This window comes from Phyllostomus hastatus, unplaced genomic scaffold (genome assembly GCF_019186645.2).
Source record: "Phyllostomus hastatus isolate PE091 unplaced genomic scaffold, TTU_PhHast_1.1 phas_contig_1162, whole genome shotgun sequence".
Classification (NCBI taxonomy): domain Eukaryota; kingdom Metazoa; phylum Chordata; class Mammalia; order Chiroptera; family Phyllostomidae; genus Phyllostomus; species Phyllostomus hastatus.
The window spans coordinates 3,007,907-3,028,581 of NW_025333537.1; the positions used below are offsets into that span (position 1 = coordinate 3,007,907).

Below are 20,675 nucleotides of genomic sequence, written 5' to 3' on the forward strand. Positions count from 1 at the left end.
GCCTCCTGGTCAGTGCTGAGTCTTAATGAGACACTTTCAATAAGCATCCCACAGGTGGGTCCTCCTGCCTACACCCTAAGGTGGGTTTCTGCACCCCAGCTTTAAGATTTAAGAAAGTGTCACAGCACTTGTGGGCTGGGTTTTGTGCACCAGGGCTGTCCTGCAAGGAGCAGAAGGCCAAGGTGAAGGTAAAGTTCTGGCTTTGTTGCCTTGCCTTGGAGATTCAGCAGAGCAAGAAAGGCGGGGTGCGGAGTGTGTGTGCTGCACCTGTCTCTCCTCTGGCCTCTGGCCCGCTTCCGCCTCGCTCTGCCTGCCCAACCCATCTGGGCGACGTGTGGACAAGCAAGAGATTTCCAATATGTTCCTCATTTACTTTACTAAAAGTTAAATAATGCACAGGTTTGCCCTTAGCTGGCTGCAAACTGCAGGGGCTGTAGCGCTTCCTCAGCCCCGAGATGGAGGTGGTCTCCTCCGAGGGCCAGGCTACAGCTGCAGCCTCGGAGCCCTTGGGGCTGCATGTGCCTGGACCTCTCCCCATCCTTCAGCCGTCCAGGCCCCCACGCTTCCAGGCATCAGTCTGGTCTACACAGGTGGCTCCTCTCTGCTGGTGTCACCTCTCTTCTTTGGGCATCTCCGTTCTGCCAGCTGCTCAGGCCTTGCTGCCTTCTGAGCTCAGCAGCTTCTCCCCTGACCAGCAGAGGGTTTGCAGGGCCCCAGAGGGGTCTGCCGCCCCAGGACTTAGCACCAGGTACGGAGTCGAGAGGCTCCCACAGGAGCAGGAACAACTGACTTCCTAGCCTTGAGGGCGCTTCTCAACAGAGGCAAGAAGCCAGGCTGGCGTCAGAAGGCATGATGCTCGGGAACGCAGGAATGAACATCCCAGAAAACTGGAGGTCATGAGGTCCAGGGGAAGGATGGCCCCAGCTGAGGGAGGCTGGAGAGCCCTTGTGCCTGTGCCATCAGCATCTGAGCCGCAGGCCCTCCGGCGGGTACCCCCTCAGTTATGGGCATGGGGGGAGGGTTCCAGTGGGCATGAGGGTTAGTAGCAGGAAGGGGAACAGGATGGAGTGGCCTGGACAGGGCATAGGTGACAGGGAGGGGCCGCTCTCAGAGCTCAGTGAGTCACAGCTACACGGGCTTGTGTTCTGAGAAGAGTGGCTGGCAGAGTTCCCTTTGCAGTGCTGGGGCTCTGCGCAGGCCTGGGCTGGGTGCACCAGAGTCCCAAGCCTGTCCTGCTCTGTTCTGAGGGACAAGGTTTACCCAGAGCAGCAGGAACAGCCCCTCCCGTGCCCTGCCAGGATCAGGCTTGGCTTCCAGCTTCCCACAGGCCCCCTCGTGCACTGAAGCAGCCCTGCTCAGGTTGGGGCACCTCGGGACCCTCCCTCTGTGGCGTTGGCAGGGATGCATGGCGACCGAGGCACGGTTTTCCAGGGAAGGGCAGCAGCTCTGTGGGAGCAAACGTGTGGGCTCAGATGTTCTGGCCACCCCGCCCCCAACCCCAGCAGACCGTGCACTCTCCAGGTGCCAGCCCCTGGGAGGTGGTTGCTGTGGTTACTGGGAAGAAGAGGCCATCTGCGTGGAGATGAAGGTCTCGATGACACTGTGGTTGGACGGCAGCAGGTGGCTGTGGCCATTGGTGGATTCGGAGCTCTGGTACAACACTAGGCTGCTGGAGGACACTGCGGAGGCAAATGAAGCTGCTGGCTGCCCGCCAAGCCCATGCTGACCCCTCCCACTCATCCCCGGGGCACTGGGGGCGCTGGGGGCAGGGGAGATGGGACCTCATCTTATCAACCCCCAGCTGGGCTCTGGGGCCACCCAGAGAGTAGCCTCCCCAGGCCTTTTAGTGGGAATGTTGGAGAAGCCCTGGTGACATGCGTCAGCTTGGCTAGGCTGTAGTGCCCAGTCACTGACCCAAACACTAATCAAAGGGTTGCTGGGAAGGCATTTTGTTTTAACACCTGCAGTCAGTTGCCTTTAGGTAAAGGAGATACCCCTCAGTAATGTGGGTGGGCCTTGCACAATCAGTTGAAGGCCTCAGGAGCCGAAGCAGGACTGCAGCGTCCACTCCTGCCCACGAGGCCAGCCCCCTGACCGGCCCTACAGCCCCCACCCCGTGTCGTGTGAGCCAGCTCCTTAAATGTGCACGCATTCCTGTTGCTTCTGTGTCGGGAGAAGCCTGGCTGATTCAGATGGTTAAGAGAGAGCAGGCTTGGAGTTTGGACTTGGGTTCAAGTCCTGGCCCTGCCACCTCGTAGCTGTCAGAGGCGAGGCCAAGTCCCTCACCTTGAGTGTCTGCTTTCTCATCTGTAAAATGGGGGTGATGACAGGTACCTCATGGGGGAAGCAGGGAGCCTGGACCATGAATCCCTCAGTAACTGTCTCTGCAGCCACCAGGGCTGCCTGGAGGAACCCGAGGCTCACAGAGGGGGGACAACTTGCCCAAAGTCGCTCTCTTAGTAAGTGGCCGCCCCAGGCCTCAGAGCCCAGCAGCCTGGCTCTAAAGTGCCTGGTCTTCACCGTGACCTTGTAGGTTGCAGACTGGGATTGTAGGGGCCTGGAAATGAACGGGTCGAGTAGGACATGGTGGCCTGGTAAGCCCACACACTGTCACTATGTGGGAACATGAGTCCTTCCGATTTTCCCAGAGAAATCTGGATTTCTTTGTGAAAGTTCTTGATTTTTAAATGCTCGCAATAATTCAAAAAAAAACTGCTAAACCCTAAACCAAACCAGCACACCCACGAGCCACTTTTGGCCCATCCACCCAATTTCCTCCTCTTCCATGACTTCGTCTTGTTCCTTAACCAGGTCAATGAGATGGCCCTGTAAGATGCTCCCATTTTCCACACCCCTCTTGACTCACTTCAGGGGAGCACAGGGTGCCCTCCCAAATCTGCCTCCTGCCCTGCACCCCGTTTGCCCCCCCGTGCTGCACACACAGCAAAGGAGGGGGCGGGGCAAGGCCGCGCACCTGTGGGGCTGGCGCTGAGCCTATGGGAAGGCTGCAGCTGCTGGATACCAGCCGAGTCCTGGCTGGGGATGTGGATGGTGGCGGCCTGAGATGCTGGCGTGTGAAGCCCAGACTCGCTGGAGGCCTCGGTGTCTGAGGCGAAGACCTGGGGAACAGAGCAGCCTCCTGAGTCCCCAGGGGGTTCTCTGAGGAGGGGCCCGAGGGAGGCGCAGGGGCAGCCCTGGGCCTTACCTGCTTGGTGGGTGTGAGGCTGGCCAGGGCGCTGAGGTTGCCGGTGTCGGTGATGAGCATGGTCTGCGGCAGCAGGCCCGTGTGGGTGTACTGGGCCACCTCTGGCTTGTGGCTGTAAAGGGCTGTGCAGGAGGGAGAAGGCAGAGGAAGAGAGAGAAGGATACAGACGTGGCACCCTGGGCTCGGCCGGACCTCTCCCGGGATGGCCTCAGGGCTGGGTGCTCTGGGGGAAGTGGGGCGTGAGGCCTGGGAAATGGCCTGATGGCACTCGGGGCTGATTTCCAAAGTGGAGCTCCAGATAGAGGGTTTGTGACCCTCTCCCCAGCTACCAGGGCCCGCCCACCCTGGCTGGGTGGAGAGAAGCCTCGGAAAGGCCAGGAACCCAAGCCCAGCTCCTCCTGCCACCTGGAGACGACGGGCGTGAAAGGGAAAAGGAGGCGCAGGTGCTCTTGTACTCAGTGCAGGCCTCAGGGTGGGGCAGAGCGGTGCCCCACGGTGGTTGGGGTGGGGGGCGATGAGCAGGGCAGAGGGCAGCCTAGCGCCACCTCCAGGACGCCTCTCCAAAATGTAACCCAAAGTTTCACCTATAGCCGCCCCCCAAAAACAGACACTTCTCACACCAACAGACAAAACCGTAACCACCCACATCACACTTGTAAATACACGCACCCAAGCAAATACACACAGGGGTGTACACTGGTCCACAATCCCTTATCCCCAGTTCCAAACTCCAAAAAGCTCTGAAAACCAGCAGATTTTCACAAGGCTGGCACTTAGGAAACTCATTTGGTGGCAGACTCCGAGCTGAGTCTGATGTGAAGTTATTTACGTCTTTATTAATCTACTTGGTAATCATCAGTTGTGCTCATGGGAGGAAACTCCATGAAATCCCACCAGCAGGGGATCACAGAGCTTCTGGTCAGGGAACACAACCACACACCGAGGGCGACACACCCCAACTCCACAGGAACAGCTTCTGTGCCCCAAACTCTCCCAGACCTCATCCTGTGTCTCTTCATCTGGCCGTTCATTTGTGTCCTTTATCACAGCCTTTGATAAACTGTTAAGTCCGGCCAAGGTGGAGGCATAGGTAGACATACTGTGCCTCCTCGCACAACCAAAAGAAGGACAGCAACAAATTTAAAAACAAAAACAACCAGAACTGACAGAAAATTGAACTGTTTGGAAGTCCGACAACCAAGGAGTTAAAGAAGAAATATTCATCCAGACCGGTAGGAGGGGCGGAGACAGGCAGCTGGGCAGAGAGGACTGACTCACTGTAAGGCAGCAGCTGGTGGACCCAGCAAGGCGGCGGATTGCAAACTGGGCAGTCCCGCATTCGTGTGGGAGGAACAACTGGGGGGCGAGACAGACCTCGAGACCCAGGGTTCCAGCGTGGGAAATAAAGGCTCAAATCTCTGATTGAAAACACCTGTGGGGGTTCAGGCAGCAGTGGGAGAGACTCCCAGCCTCACAGGAGAGTTCGCTGGAGAGACCAACAGGGTCCTAGAACGTACACAAGCCCACCCACCGGGAAATCAGCACCAGAAGAGCCCAATTTGCTTGTGGGTAGCGGGGGAAGTGACTGAAAACCGGCAGAGAGTAGAGCAAGCACCATTGTTCCCTATCAGACCCATCCCCCACGTACAGCATCACAAGGCAGCGACAAGGGTTGCCCCGTCCCATTGAATACCTAAGGCTCCACCCCTTACTATGTAACTAGCAGGCCAAGACCAAAAAATGGCTCAAATGAAAGAACAGATCAAAGTGCCAGAAAAAAATACAACTAAGCAACCAAGAGATAGCCAATCTATCAGATGCACAGTTCAAAACACTGGTAATCAGGATGCTCACAGGATTGGTTGAATATGGTAGCAAATTAGATGAAGAAATGAAGGCTATGAAAAGTGAAATAAAGGAAAATGTACAGGGAACCAAAAGTGATGGGAACAAAACTGGGACTCAGATCAATGGTGTGGACCAGAAGGAATAAAGAAACATTCAACCAGAAAAGAATGAAGAAACAAGAATCGAAAAAAAAAATGAGGAGAGGCTTAGGAACCTCTAGGATATCTTTAAACATTGCAACATCTAATCATAGGAGTACCAGAAGGAGAAGAGGAAGACCAAAAAATTGAAAACTTATTTGACAACATAATGAAGGAGAACTTCCTCAATCTGGCAAAGGAAATAGACTTTAGGAAGTCCAGGAAGCTCAGAGAGTCCCAAAGAAGTTGGACCTAAGAACGCACACACCAAGGTACATCATAATTACATTAGCCAAGATTAAAGAGAAGGAGAGAATCTTACAAGCGGCAAGAGATAAGGGGACAGTCACCTACAAAGGAGTTCCCATCAGACTTTCAGCTGATTTCTCAAAAGAGACCTTGCAGGCAAGAAGGGGCTGGAAAGAAGTATTCGAAGTTATGAAAGGCAAGGACCTACATCCAAGATGACTCTATCCAGCAAAGCGATCATTTAGAATGGAAGGGCTGATAAAGTGCTTCCCAGATAAGGTCAAGTTAAAGGAGTTCATCATCACCAAGCCCTTGTTATATGAAATGTTAAAGGGATTTAGCTAAGAAAAAGAAGATAAAAATATGAACAGTAAAATGACAACAAACTCACAGTTATTAACAACCGAACCTAAAACAAAAACAAAAACAAACTAAGCAAACAACTAGAACAAGAGCAGAATCACAGAAATGGAGATCACATGGAGGGTTATCAGCAGGGGAGTGGGAGGGGGAGAGAGGGGGAAAAGGTGCAGAGAATAAGTAGCATAAACAGTAGGTAGAAGATAGACAGAAGGAGGTTAAAAATAGTATAGGAAATGTCGAAGCCAAAGAACATATATATGATCCATAAAAAAAAAATCTACTTGCTGGAATTCTACCTTTTGCTGCAGGAATCAAATCGTGGTGCTTGGTGAGAGTGTTACCTCAAACCCAGCTGAGAGAGTTATGTAATCTATGGTATGTTCACCAACATACCTTTCAAAAATCTGAAAACAGTGAATTCTGAAATACATACAGCCCCAAGGGCTCAGAGAGAGACTCTGACCTGTGTCCCCAGACATGGGTGTGCACCTTGAACACTGATGAGCACCCAGATGTGCATCCACTCACACACATGCACACACAGCCACACGTATTCACACACACGGAAACCCGTGCTGGCCACAGTCACCCGAGCACCCTCAGAGCCCTCCCCCAGAAACAAGAGCACTCTCCCAGACTCACACACAGCACACACACGGAGATCCTCCCTCCCCCCTCGCTCACCGTGGGGGCTCTGCAGCTGGGCCATGGTGGCCATGAAGGGGTTCTGGGCCATGTGGCTCTGCACAGGGGACATGAGTGGCTGCTGGTAGGATGGGTGCAGCGGCTGGGAGAACTGGACAGGCTGCAGTGTTGTCAGGCTGCTGCCCATGCTGTTGATGACCGGCACGCTCTGTGCCTGCGTGGAGGCCAGGCCTGGAGTGGAAGGGGCAGGGGTCAGCCAGGCTACTGCATCCACTGCCTCCCCGGGCCCTCTGGGGTGCCCTCCCTACCCCCCAGAGCTAGTGGGCTGGGGGGGAGGTGTGACAGATAGGAGGTACCTTTGCACTAGAACCTGTTATTAACTGAGGTGGCCCTGGCGAGTCACTCCCCTTCTCTGAGCCTCTGGCTCCTTATGTTGGCAGGAAGTAGGTCTGACTAGCTTCCCTGGAGCCCTGGGTTCCACAGCAGTGCAAAGGTCCTGGGGCCCCACCCAGATGCTCCCCATCTGACCAGCTTACCAATGACCAGGGTGGAGGTGCCTGTGTTGGTGAATGTGGAGCCCAGGGAGGCGGGCTCACCAGGCCCGATGGCCATGACCCCGGGAAGGGAGGCCATGATGAGGTTCTGGGGCTGCTGGTTGAGGCCTGGGGACGTCTGGTCCAAGCTGTGCAGTGCTGTCAGGGTGCTGACGGGAGGCAGGGGACCCCCTGTTGCTGAGACCTTGGAGGGAAAGCCAAGCTGAGTGAGGGCAGGGCCCCCACCACTGCTTCCCTGGGGACCGCTTCTCCCAGCCCGGGGAAGAGAGGGAGGCACACTCACCAGCTTGGCTTCAGTGTTCAGCAGGCTGTGGCTGGGCTCCAGGCCCGTGGGGGACACTTGGTGCAAGGGTGCCGATACTGTCACCAAGGACCCGCCACTGCTGGAGGGCACTTCCGCCCCCTCACTGGTAGCAGGCTGTCCGTAGCGCACACCTGGGGCGGGAGCAGTAGCCAGCCTCAGCACCCCGTCTGCCTGCCCTCCAGGGCCCTCATCGCCCCAAACCGCATCGGTTTGCTAAGGCCCCTCGCCCCATTCTTCTTTACGCAGCCAGCAAATTTCGCTTGCACGTCTGCCTCCCACCAGGCCCTGTGCCAGCTGCTTCCAGCCCCTGAGCACAAGGGCTGCACTTTACTAGCTCCATGGCCCCGCTGCCCAGGGCTACACCTGACATGCAGCAGGTGTTCAATAAAAGCTGAACCGAACCGAACTGGAGCTAATGCATTCAACTGCAGCAAACTGAACTGCATAGAAAGAATAGGAGTTAGTTGAATGACACTGAATCCAGTTGGACTGAACCTGAACTGAATCGAGCTTCAGTTGAACTGAATGGAATCGAATTGAGCTGGGTTGAACTGAACTGAGCTATACAAACTTAACTGAATTTCCTTGAATTATATTTAAACTGAGTTGATTGGGGATCGGATCGGGCTAAACTGTACCAAGTTTAAAGGAACAAACTGTGATAGTGAGCTGAACGGCATAGAACAGAACTGAATTGCCCTGAAATGAGCCAAGTTGATTTCATCGGAAGTGAATGGGTTGAACGGAAGTAGCCGCGACCAGTGGGTGGAGCGGGGCAGACAGACCTGAATGGAGGGGATGACGGGTGGTGTCAGCAGAATGGAGAAGAATAGAGTGAACAGAGTAGTGTAAACAGAATGGAGTGGACCCCAACTGAAGTGCTAAGAGGTTAGGGTGCCTTTTGCCACCTGGGGTGGAGCTCCCCAACTCTCCCACGTCCCCCCTGGTTCCCTCTACCCACTGTCCCAATCCCCCCGCCCACGCAGCACTCACCGTGGACCTTACCGGGGGAGAGGGCTGATGGGGGCAGGCCGGGGGAGCTGTGGGCGGGCAGCGCAGGGCCCGGGCCTGGCCCCGATGGCGGGCCGCTGTAAGTGTCCATGGCCAGCTTGTGCCGAAAGGCTTCTTCCTTTCGCCGGTTGGCAAACCAGTTGTAGACACGCACCTCTGTGACAAGGTTGGAGCCCAGCCCCTGTGCCTGCGACGGCGACACCCCCCTCTGGATGCACTCGGCCCTGCAGAAAGAGCCACTGGTGAGCCTCCCGGCCGGGCACAAAGGAACCCTCTCTTGGGGCTGTGGGGAGAGTCGGAGGAGTAGCGCTCTCCTGGGGTGTGTGAGGCTAGCAGACCTGGGCTTCGGTCCCACTCCTGCTGTGTGACCTTGCGTGAGTGACTTAGCCTCTCTGAGCCTCTCCAATCATAAAGCGACAGAACTGCCACCGGGTTGCAGTGAGGGCGAATGAGATGTGCGCCCTCTCACGATCTGCTTGGGTTGTGGGGGGTGTGCCAGGTACAGAGCTCGGCTTCGGGGACACGGGGCAGGAGTGGAAACTGGGGTGCCCCCCTCAAGACTGAGGGCTGCCCTCCCCTTCCCCAGCCGTGCCCGCCCAGCCACAGCCCACCCTACTACCTGCCAGCCCTGCTACCTGTTGCACTCCTCCACCAGTGCCTCTCGCTCCTCCTTGCTGGGGTTCTTCTGCCTCTCGTAGGCCTGGAACAGGATCTGCTGGGACGCCGGGCCCCATTTGAAACGGTTCCTCCGTCCCTTCTTGGTCGGCAGCTCATCTCCCATGGGCTCCTCCATCAGCCCACCCTGCCCGGCGTGGGTGAACTCTGCGGGCACAGAGAGCTGTGAGCAGGGCCCCAGCCACCCCACCTTCCCGTCTCAGGTCATGACCGTGCTCCTGATTTTTTCTCATGCCCAGGGTGCTTGCTGGGCCAGAGGAGAGTACAGCTAGACTTAGAAATCATCTAATCCAGAGATGGCGGATACACAGCACGTGTGCCTGTGTTCACGGCAGGCATTACTAATCAACCCCTGCACGGTTTTCTGCTGAGCCAGGATAGAATCCCACAAGGCTCTGGGTGAGCATCCGCATTTGTCACATTTGACACGTATGCCATCCCATTTTACAGGTAAGGTGCAGGGAGGCTCACTATTTTTCCTTTTAAAAGACTTTTTTTTCTTTCTTCTTTTTCTCTTCTTTCGCACTGTTCAGCCATTTCATACAGAGGGAGGACACAGGTCAGCCCTCCCTCCTCAGATCACAGCTGCTTTCCTCTGTCCCGTAAGCATAGCCACAAAACCCATGCTGAGGAGAAGACATGGCAGTCAAGCGGGAGGCTTTTAAAAAAATTTAAAAATAATTTTTATCCTGGCTGAATGGCTCAGTTGGTTGGATCATCGTCCCATGCACCAAGAAGATTGTGGGTTTGATCCCTGGTCAGGGCACATACCTACATTGCAGATTCAGTGCCCAGTTGGGGAGTGTATGGGAGGCAACCGATCGATGTTTCTCTGTCATATTGAATTCTCTCTCCCTCCCTCCCTCCCTCCCTCCCCGTTCCCCTGTCCTCTCTCTTTAAAATCAGTTTTTATAAAAAATATCCTTGGACCCTGGCTGGTGTGGCTCAGTGCATTGAGTGCCAGCCTGCAAACCTAGAGATCTCTGGTTCGATTCCCAGTCAGGGCACATGCTTGGGTTGTGGGCCAGGTCCCCTGCTGGGGGTATGCAAGAGGCAACCAATCAATGTATCTCTCACACATCACTGTTTATCTCCCTCCTATTCTCCTCCCCTTCCGCTCTCTCTAAAAATAAATAAATAATATATAAAAAAATTTTAAAAAATATCCTTAGGTAAGGATTAAAAAAAGGAAAAATGTTATAGGGTTGTATAGGAGAGCAGAAAAATTGAGTCATATCTCCTGAGTAGATTCAGGGCTGTGTTCAACATGCCAGACTTAGAAATCAAGCCTAAAGTGCAGCGTTCTCCCGGAGAGAAGAGACCCACCGGCCCTTGTCAGCTGGTTCCACTTTCATGGAAATTAGTCCATCAGATTATCCCTGAGCAGGCCACCAAGGGCATGGGACGGACGAGTGACAGGACAGTTCTATGAAAGGGGAGGAAGACTCTGAGTCCGGGATACCTGGATCTGGCTAGTGCATCCTCTAGAAGGATGTTGGCAAGACTGCGAATGCCGGTGGCTGCTTTAGAAGGTCATCAAATTGATATCGTAAAAACTTTGTTTTCTCTTTTTTAAAACTCAGTGTGTATTGCTTTTTTAAAACTTAGATACCTAATAAAAAGATACAGTAGAAAATATTTTATACATAGACAGGCTCAAAAGGGTGAAAGTGCACTCGGGTGTCTGTGGGGAATGAGGCCTGAGTGAGGAAATCCACTCTTCCCGGAAAGACAGTGCGCCCAGGTCGTCGTGGGTTTGCAGTGGAGGATTCCCTGAGCGTGTACTTCATCTCTGAGCCCTTATGCATGCTGTTCCTACTGCCTGAAACACCCTTCCCTACATCTCCATGGGTCAAAATTCAACCCACACTTTAAGACTTAGTCTAAATGCCATACTTCTAGTGTGAGCCTTCCTGATGCCCCTGCTGCCCTGAGGAAGAGCAGATTACTCTCTGCTCCACCGCCAGCTCGACACCTCGAAGTGTACTCTCTGCAGCAGTCTCCACTGAGCTAGCACACTGTAAGGGGGCTGTAAACTGTAGCTCCTGCTGTTCTCGTTATCGTGTTGTATTGCATGTCTCACTGTACTGTACTGGCCTTCTCCCCTTCTCCACCACACAGCTCTTGGAAGGCAGGGGCCCAGTTTATCCACCTCTGGATGCCCAGAACCAGCCCAACTTCCCTCCCCCAGAGGGCCGTGCACAGAATAGGGAATAAAGGCTGACTGAGTCCCCCTGACTTCCTCTGCCTTGAGTCTGCCTGTCTGAGTAATAGTGGGGTGAAGCTTCCAGCCCCCACCCTCAAGCTGCAGACAGTCCCGGGCCTGCCAGGGAAGACAGGGCTGCCATTGGTTGTTACTTACGCTGGGCCACCTCTCGCTGCTTGCGGACATACCAGGTGTACAGGGCGGCTCGTTTCTGCGTCTTCATGGGGGTGCCCTTGTTGAGGTGCTGGGACAGGTGTGACTGGTTGAGGCCAGTGGTGTCGACCACCTCTCGCTGTGGGATGTTGTGCTGCTGCAGGTAGGACTTGACCATCTTGGCCACACGCCACGGGTCCTCCCTGGGAGGAAGGCAAGGTCAGGGCCTGCTCCCTGGAGCCCTCGGTGCGAGGACCCCTGTCCAACCTGGGCGTAGGGATTGTGGGCAAAAGCAGGCATGGAGCCCAGGGCCTGCACTCGGACTCAGGGACAGGGAGGTGTGGGCACACATGCCAGGACACAGGGACACTGACATGTGGACATGGGGACACAGACATAGAAGGAACAGGGTCACAGGCCCCAGCCAGCCCCACACAGACACAAGAACAGGTAAAAGTTTAGAAATGGTCACGCAGACATATGAACCCCCACTGGAAGCAGCACAGGCCCGATGGGGACAGTTCTCACCTCCGTGCCTCCTTTAGAGACCTCTTATCCCACCGGGAAAGGTTATTCGTACTGTGTCTAATCCACCGAGAGAGACTGTAAACTAAACCCCTTGGGCAGGAACTGTGTGGTTTTCAGCTCCCAAAATAGGCTTAACATATTTTACATCCCCAGTGAATGCATGGATGAATGAGTGGATGGATAGATGGGTGGATGGGTGGATGGACAGATGAATGGATGGACGGATGGATGGACAGATGGACAGGTATACAAAGGATGGGTAAACGGGCGGCTAGAGGAGTGGATAAGTGGAAGGGTGGGTGGATGGATGGATGGTAGAGTGGATGGATACCTGGGTGGGAGGGTGGATGGATGAGGGAGACCTGCTGGAAAAAAATAGGTCTGAAAAAGGAGAGAAATACGATTCTCTCACTTTACAGTCTGGGCCCCTGAGGCTAAGAGCACTTGTGTCACTTGCATCTCTTGCCCAAGGTCGCAGGGCCAGCCCAGCAGAGTCCCGTCCCACATGAAGGGATTCAGTTCTAAGTCTGCCTCTCAGGCACGCATCACACGGGGTTGAAATGCGTCCCCACAGCCTGCACGAAACCCGAGGCAGCGGCCCAGCCAGTCTGCCCCCAGCACCGGGGCGGGCGGCCGATTTTCCACAGAGCCTCAGGTGCAGCTGAGTTCAGGGCTGGCATTCAGAGGACGCACTGTAAGAAAAGTGTGCATGTCGGAGCGCCAGAATCCCACTCTCTGGGCTGAGAGTCGCTCACTAGAGAGACTCGGGGATCTGCGGCCATCCTGGGTTCGTGCTCCTGTCCTCTGGTTGCTGTGGAAGGGATGGGGTCAGGTCACCTCTACTACACAAATTCTCTCTTCCTTTCCTGCTCTGGCTCAGCCCTTCTGTCAAGCCCTCATCCTGTCCTGAGCCCCTGTTACAAACACACGTCAGAGACAAGCAGCTCACTGCACTAGTGCCGAAACAGGATTTGAACTTAGATCTATCTCCCATATTCCAGAGCCTGCCTTCTCACACCCTTGAATCAGCAACCGGCTCTAGAATCGGAGACTTCTGACACATGCCCGTGTGGCGAGTGGCATGTGTAGGAGGTGATTCGTCACCCTGTGACTTGGCCGCAGCCAACGACTGGAAACCCCCTGAGCATCCGGCGAAAGGACGCTGATGAACCGAAGTACAGCGCCTCCAAGCAAGCAACCGCGGGCGCCCACCGAGGAAGCTGTGCGGGCGCCCCAATGGGGCGGAGTTCGCCTGGTAGGTTTGCTGGGCCGCTGTCTGTGTCAGGTTTAAAGTGAGATAAAAGATCCCTATGCATTTGCTTGCGTTTGCATGACGCAGTGGAAGGACCCGGAGGACGACGTGGCAACACTGGTGGCCTCGGGAGGGGAAGGGGGTGTTGGGGACGGGGAGGGGGGCAGTTTCCTGTCACCCTTCCATACTCTTTAAATCGTAAAACACGTTACCTAACATCTGACATGCGCAGAGAGAATATTGAAAACTGAACTCTAAAACACTGAAGCAGACAAGCCCTGCAGGACTCTAAAACCCGCCCTCCCACCCCACACTGCCTTTTCCCGGGGCCCTTCTCCTGGTTCTCAGAGGACTGGCTTTGCCGGTCCCCTTGACAACGCCCATCTGAGACTGGGAGCACAGAGCCTTTCGCCGGCTTTGGCCCTCGGACTTCCTCCATTTTTATCAGCAGTTCCCATCTGGGCAGGGAGGGAAGGGAGGTAGGGAGGTAGGGACGGATACATTGAAATCGGTCTGCAGTCAGTACAGCCACATGCCATCTGTATAAACATGATAGCCCAGAGAATTCATGTTTCTTGAGTCTTTTCTGTGAGCCAGACGCTGTGTCAAGAGCCGGTCATTTAAATCCTACAACTACCTTAGGAAGTCAGTGCTACTCCTATGTCCATTTCACAGGCGAGAGAACAGAGGCGCAGACAGGTGAGCCTCACTTGTCGGAGGGAATCCACCAGGATTCACTTTGCACAGACAGACCCCTTCCCCCTCCACCAGACCTCTCCCCAAGCTCCACCGTCTCCCTGCTTTCAGGGTCTCCTGGGTTCCCTGCTTGTCCACCGTGGCCGCTCCCCGGGCGCCAGTCAGAGCTCGGAGAGCAGGGCAGGGCAGGCCAAAGTCCAGCCTTGTGCTCCAGGGCAAACATGTTTATCTCACTCTGGAGCTGGGCTGCCGGCTGTCCCCCGCACCCCCCTCCCCACCACTGCTGTGATCACCCTCTCAGCACCCGCCCTCCCCCCAGCACCACGGCCCACCCTCCTGCTCTCTTCCCCAGAGAGACTGGGCCCAGCCTTCCTCTCCACGGGGCTCACAGAGAAGACGCACTGTCACTGCCCACCGGACCCCGGGTGGGGTCTGTGTCTCCCTGCCCCTTTCCCCGCCCCCACCCCCAACACACACGCAGTCTCCAAGGACCTGGCTCTTCCGGTCAGGGGCAGTCTCCCCAACTCAGAACTAAGAGACCAAGTCTCCAGGTATCCCCAGCCTTCATCTCACAGGCCGGCAAGTCAAAGGGACCTGGGTTCCGGTCCCACCACTGCGCCCCGTCGCGGTAACACGGCCGGAAACCCACGCGGGCCATCCCTGGCAGCCGCAGGGCTCCTGGGAGAACTGGATGTGCGTCAACAGGCGACAGGCTTTCTGAGCCTGGCCCACAGTCACTGCCCAGTAAACGGAACAACACTGTCACACTGGTCATCAACAATGCAGTCCCGGGACCCCCGGTCCCGCAGCAGGGGGAAGAGGGCCCCCCGGAGGGGAAGACCCGCCCACATCTGCCTCCCACCCATTCTGGGGCCAATCGGATGTTCAAGGCTTTGGGACTTCCGCTCCAGGGGCTCTGGGGTCTTGGTGCGTCCAAGGCTGTGAAGCTGGGAGACCACCCTGAAGGCCCACGCGTGTGCAAGGGAGCTGAGCTCCCAGTGCCGGCCATCTGCCTCAGTGGGGGTCTCAGCTCTGCCGCTCCTCTCCGGGCGGCCTGGGGAAGCTGCTCAGCCTGCCTGGGTCTCGGTTTCCGCGGCTGTGATGTGGAGCTGACAACAAATATCTCACCGGAGGGGGAAACGGGTTTAACACGTTTGCTGCCCCTGTGCTTGCTGGAGTACTGCATGGGGGTGACTCCGTGGTGACGCTGAACGGCCAGAATGACCGCGGAGGGTCAGGAGGGAGATAAACACGTGGAGGGCGGGCATGCAGCCTCCAGGGCGCCCTGCGGAGCGTGGGGTTGGCGGGCCTGGGTGTAAGTCCTGGCCTGCCTGCTTTGCAAGAGTTACCTTGGACAAGTCACTTTGCCCCTCTGAGCCTTCGTTTGCTCATCTGTAGAATGGAACGACTCATAATAGCGACCGTTTACTCTACTTGCTACATACGCATACTACGTGTTATCAGGCGACTTAACCCGGTTATTATCACCACCCTGCAGAGGCAACGGCGGCTCAGAAAAGTGAAGTCGCCTGCCTGTGCCAGAGTCGGGGAGCTGGGATTCGAACCCAGGCAGGCTGGCCTCAGTCAGAGATGTCAGATTGTTCCACCTCAGCCACCACCTTCCTGGGTCTCTGCTTTGGTACTGCCCAATGGGGAGGACCAGAGACCTACAAGGTTGAGGTTTGAGCTGCTCAGGGACTGGGAGGAACTAGGAAGACACCCAGGAAGGAGCCCCAGGTACAGATTCCCCCCCTTGGCCATGGCAACAGGTGGGTCCCCAGGGCCTCAGAGAATCCTAGCCACCTGTTCATTCGTGCTGTGTGCCACCCACAGGGCTGGGGAGTAGGGGTGAGAGTGGTGAGTGAGGCCACACGAGCTCTGCCCTTAAAGGGCTTGTTTTCACGGCAGGAGATAGAAAACAAAGTAATGATAAGGGACAGGAGTAAGTAAAAGAAGTTAATTGAAGAGAGAGTGACTGGGGTGAATACCTTTAGATGAAGCAGTCAAGGAGGTCCTCCCTGAGGAGGTGACATTTGAGCAAAAGGAGGAGAAGGAATTGGTTGTGGGAAGAGGGTTCCAGGCAGCAGGAACAGCATGTGCAAAGGCCCTGAGGTGGGAAGACAGTGTGACTGGAGGAAAGGGAGGGAGGGAGGGCAGTCCCTCGGGAAGACGCCAGGGAACCAGGGCAGGGAGTGTGAAGTTTTCTCACTGTCCAGTAGGTAGGGAAATGGAGGCAGGAGGCAGAGGAGGGACGTGTCCAAGGTCACACAGTGAACCAAGGGTGGAGATCTGCCGTGGCCTCACGCACAGGGCACCTGGGGACACCGGGGACCCACTCTGCCTCTTCCCACACACTGTCCTCACCAGAGCGGTGACTTCCACAGAAGTCCCTCCTCTGGACCATCCTTCCCAGCTCCAAACTCCCCCTCCGCCCAGGCCTCCCTCTGGGGTCTCCCACCCCTCTCCTTCCAGTGCCCCGAGACTGCAGGCCCCACTTTTTTCCCTTGGGGTGGTTTCAGATCCCTTTTGTTACCTGAACAATAAGTAACCCAGGTAGTTAGTTATAAACTCCGCAGGAACAAGGAGCTGGTTGATAATTTATAGCAACATCTCAAATTTAAATGGAAAGTAAATAGCATGCTGTTAGCATTAAAGAAAACCCAATCGGGTTGGGCGGGAGCACGCCAGCCTCCTCTCAGCTCGGGGCACCTCGCTCTGTCCCCAGCCCCTTCTCCCCACCAGCTGTGAGCCCCTCTTCCCTCCGGCTCCTCTGCTCAGCTCTGCTTCTCCAGGCCTCTCTCCATCTCCCCTGACGTCCTCTCCTCTCTTCCTCCCCATCTCCCCTCTCTCCCTCGGCTTCCACACCTCTGCTGGTCCCCAGGGAGCACTTTGACCTCTGCTCCCCCCTCAAGTGCTGTGGATCAAGCGTGCCCCCACCTACCATCCCGCCAAAGGGGCTGCTGATCAAGAGGCCCCACCCAGCCAGGTAAGAAAGGCCCTTGGCACCCCATGCCCCTCACTCCCCTCTGAAAGCCCCCATTCCCCTCTGGGGTCCTGAGCAGGTCTGGCCCAGCCCCATCCTCTCCCAGGCGCTCCTGCCCTGGGTCTGCCGTGCCCGGACTTGTTGCCCCTCCCCTGCAGCCCAGCGGGGCCTTTGCCCTCCACTTCCTGCCAAGTCAGGGGCCTGTCTGCTCCCCTGCCCCCTGCCCTGGCCCTCCGGAGGCCTGGCGGACCCTGAGGACTCCCCGAGGCGGGGATCTAGCCCTCCCCCACCCCCAACTGGGATCAGGACCTTGGACAGAAAAGAGATAGTCCCCCTGGGAGTCCGGTCTTTGGGACTCTTCCTCAGAAGCCCTGCTCCCTGCCAGCTAGCCCCTGGCCCCCAAGTCCTGGTGACTGGGAGCGCTAAACGGGGGTGGGGGGTGGGGGAGGACGAGTAGTCGCTGCTGGGTGGCCCTAAACAAGCTACTTCCTCCTCTGGGCCTCGGTTTCCCATCTGACAAGCAGGCTGATCTGTAACTTCCTCTCAGGATCCATCTCAGCATTATCCAGCACCGTACTCGTGACACCTCAGCGGAGCACCCCGCTGTTCCATGGAGGTTAAGGAGGCTTTGGGAAGGGGCAGCCCTCGCGGCCCCTAGCCCCTGGCCCCTCTCTCCCCACCCCCACCCCTGCCCTCCCCATCCCCCACCCCCGCTGGGTGGGAGGAGGTTCATTGGCCCAGGTCTCCCCAGGCCGCCATCTCTACAAGTTAATGATCACAGGCCTTATCAGAGCCTTTTGCCGTTTATAAATTTATAAAACAAAGGAGAAATAATAAAGCCTGTGGGTAATTAGTAACCAGGTTAGCTCTGCTGAGGAGAGGGGAGGCATCGGGCTCGTACCCACTCAGTTCTCTGGGAGATGGGGAGCCAGCCAGTGGATGGGGGTGCACAGTGGGAGGCCTCTAATGGCGCCGGCCGGTGAGCGGGGGCCGGAGGCAGTGCTGGGAAGGAGGGGGGGGTCCTGCTCTGAGGCTTCACTTCCCTCAGGTAAGACACGCCTGGCTGAATGCTGGTGTCTCTGGGCGGGCGGCCAGGGGAGCCCCCAAAGCCCCAGCTTTGCCCTCCCCCCTCCCCAGCAGTGCTTCCTGGCCCGGGACCCTGCCATCTGAATGCTCACCAGGGAAGTTAGGGTCTGGGGCGTAGAAAGAGTGGCCGTAGCTAAAAATTCCCACCCTCTCTGGTTCTCTAGACACTTGGTTTGTAAAGTCTCCTGCTTCTTCCCCCTCTTGGAGCTCCCCCGGGGCATGTGGCTGCTTCCCCAGCACTGCACGGGAAGCTTCGGCTCACTGGGGAATCGGGAGTCTGCAGAAGACCAGGTCGGGGGCTCCAGCCCCCGACTGGAGATCCCGGCCCTGAGCTCACAGCCCGTCCCCCTTCCCGACACCTAGGCTGAAGGTCACGGCGGCTCATGGAACTCGGGACTCGGCAGGGCTGGCCAGGAGCTGAGGCCAGGCCCCTCTGGGGCCACTTTGGAGTGGGGACAGGGCAGGGGTCCTTACTGCAGCAGGCTCTCCACCACGGCTTTCTGATGGGCCGCCTCCTCGGGGCTGAGGTTCTCCAGCTCTTTGAGGATGGGCGGCGTGAAGTCTTCCCCATCGTCGTCCGTCTCGTCCTCGGAGGCCCTCGTCTCCCCCAGCCCATTGGGCAGCTCGGCCAGCTCCCCTCGACCGCCGCAGGACTCCCCCTTGTCCAGGGAGCCATCTCCGGCCAGCAGGTAGGGCCCTGGCTCGCCCAAAGCCTGGATCAGTGCCTCTTTGCTCAGGCCCGACTCGAGCAGGGCCACCAGGAGCTCCGTCTGCAGCTGGCTCAGTTTGGAAACCATGGCTCCACTACCACTGGGCCACGAGGCCCGGGGCCACCGAGCAGGCCACCTCCCCCACCTCGTGGACTGTCTGCTCGCTAGCCGGCCAGCAAGCAGGCACAAAGCAGGCTCCTTGCACCCACGCCCCCCCAAACCCCACTAGCCAAGTCCTGTGGGTACCCCCAACCCCCTACCCTGGCCCCAGCGGCCAGTGAATCAGGGCCCCTGCCCGCTCTGTTTACATTGGAGCTGGGGAAATTCTCCAAGGTTCATATTTATCCGTGTGCTTAGCGAAGGGACTGAACTTTGGACTTCAGCCCTGAAAAGTGCAGGCCTCATGGCAGCACAGGGACAGCGAGCCACGGCCTTCCACGGGAGTGGGCAGAGCGCAGGGTGGGGGAGGCGGCGGTGGGGGGCCCCCGGGGCAGCTGGGATGGAAGGTGCCGGGAGCTAAGGGGGCCTTCGGGGGGAGCAGCCGGTCCCACCCCCAAGGACCTTGCTGCAGGGAGGTCGGGCTGAGGCAGGAGAGAAAAACAGCAGGTTTCCCTTGGACATAGAAGCGGCAGGGAGTTTTAGGCAGGGGGGCCATCTCTCCTCAAGGGCAGGGAAAGGTCACATCCATTTTGGGACCCACCCCCTCAGGCCTGACACCCCTGACACCAGGCTCCCCATGGGAAAAGCCGACTTCAGTCAACTGTGTACCAGAGACAGTGACAGGTCTGAAACACGCATCATTGTGTCCCCTGTCAGCCGTGAGTAGGTACAGGAATTATCCCCATTCTACAGAGGAGGAAACAGAGGCTCGAGGCTCTGAGAGGGTGAGTAATTTGTCCAAAGGCGCACAGCTAGCAAGGGATGAGACTTTCAGAATAGGAATAGGGTAAAGCCAGTCAGGCGTTTGACTGCGAATTTTAAGGGGGCACGAAAAAACTGAGTAATCAAGAAAAATAATATATTTTTATACAACATATTTAAAAATGGAAATGAATGCAAAACCAAAAAGCATTAGAAAGATGTAGGCCCACACCACAACTTGCACATGAATGTTCACAGCAGCCAAAAAGTGGGAAAATCATACATATCTATCAGTGCCTAAGTGGATGGGTAAAATGGAGTCCATCCGCCCTGGCTGGTGTGGCTCAGTGGATTGAGCGCTGGCCTGCGAACCAAAGGGTCGCTGGTTCGATTCCCAGGCAGGGCACATGTCTGGGTTGCAGGCCAGGTCCCCAGTAGGAGGCACATGAGATGCAACTACACATTGATGTTTCTCTCCCTCTCTTTCTCCCTCCCACCTCCTCTCTCTAAAAATAAATAAATAAAATAGGGTCCATCCATGCAGTGTTACCGCTGGGTTAAAGAAGCCAGGACTCGTATTGAATGATTCCATTTATATGAATAGGCAACTCCACAGAGACAGAAAATAGATTTGCGGTCCCCAGGGATGGGGGGGGTAGGGGGTACAGAACAGGAAATAGCTGCTTAATGGGTAAGGGGCTTCTTTGGGGATGACGAAAGTGTTCTAAAATTGATTGGGTGGCCCTGGCTGATGTGGCCCAGTGGATTGAGTGCCGGACTGCAAACCAAAAATTTGCCAGTTCGATTCCCAGCCAGGGCACGTGCTTGGGTTGTGGGCCAGGTCCCCAGTTGGGGGTGTGTGAGAGGCAACTGATCGATGAATATCTCACATGTTGATGTTTCTCTCTCTCTCTTTCTCCCTCCCTTCCCTGCTCTCTAAAAAATACATCCATAAAATCTTCGAACAAAATTTTTTAAATAAAATTGATGGGGTGACATTATACAATTCTGAATATACTAAACCCTACTGATTATGTACTTTAAAGGGATGAATTTTATGATTCATAAATCTGTAAAATATATTTTAAATTAATGCAAAGTATTTGTGATGTACAAAATTGCAAAATTTTAAGGAAAGACAGGCTCCCACTTTTACTCACCTCTCCTTAATCCCAGCCCTGAGCAAGAACTCATCTTCCTACCCCC

The 20,675-nt window shown here is 56.1% G+C and overlaps 1 protein-coding gene and 1 non-coding gene across 4 annotated transcripts; both read right to left on the minus strand.

Annotated features, from left to right (window-relative positions):
• Positions 1-38: 38 nt before the first annotated feature.
• On the minus strand, positions 39-20,308 carry HNF1A (HNF1 homeobox A). 3 transcript variants are annotated; one of them, XM_045841624.1, is made up of 10 exons: positions 18,373-20,308; positions 11,357-11,556; positions 8,955-9,141; positions 8,302-8,543; positions 7,288-7,439; positions 6,987-7,188; positions 6,490-6,681; positions 3,206-3,327; positions 2,975-3,119; positions 39-1,679 (listed from the first exon to the last, which is right to left on the minus strand). In XM_045841624.1, exons 1-10 carry the CDS (start codon positions 18,693-18,695, stop codon positions 1,552-1,554), a joined length of 1,893 nt encoding a protein of 630 aa, XP_045697580.1. In that variant the 5' UTR covers positions 18,696-20,308; the 3' UTR covers positions 39-1,551. The 3 variants fall into 3 exon arrangements, with proteins under 3 accessions (XP_045697580.1, XP_045697597.1, XP_045697589.1); XM_045841641.1 differs by lacking the exon at positions 18,373-20,308 and adding an exon at positions 14,322-14,423; XM_045841633.1 differs by lacking the exon at positions 2,975-3,119.
• On the minus strand, positions 9,514-9,652 carry LOC123823759. Its single transcript, XR_006786588.1, has one exon. It is a non-coding gene; the product is annotated as a small nucleolar RNA SNORA29 (small nucleolar RNA).
• Positions 20,309-20,675: the final 367 nt, after the last annotated feature.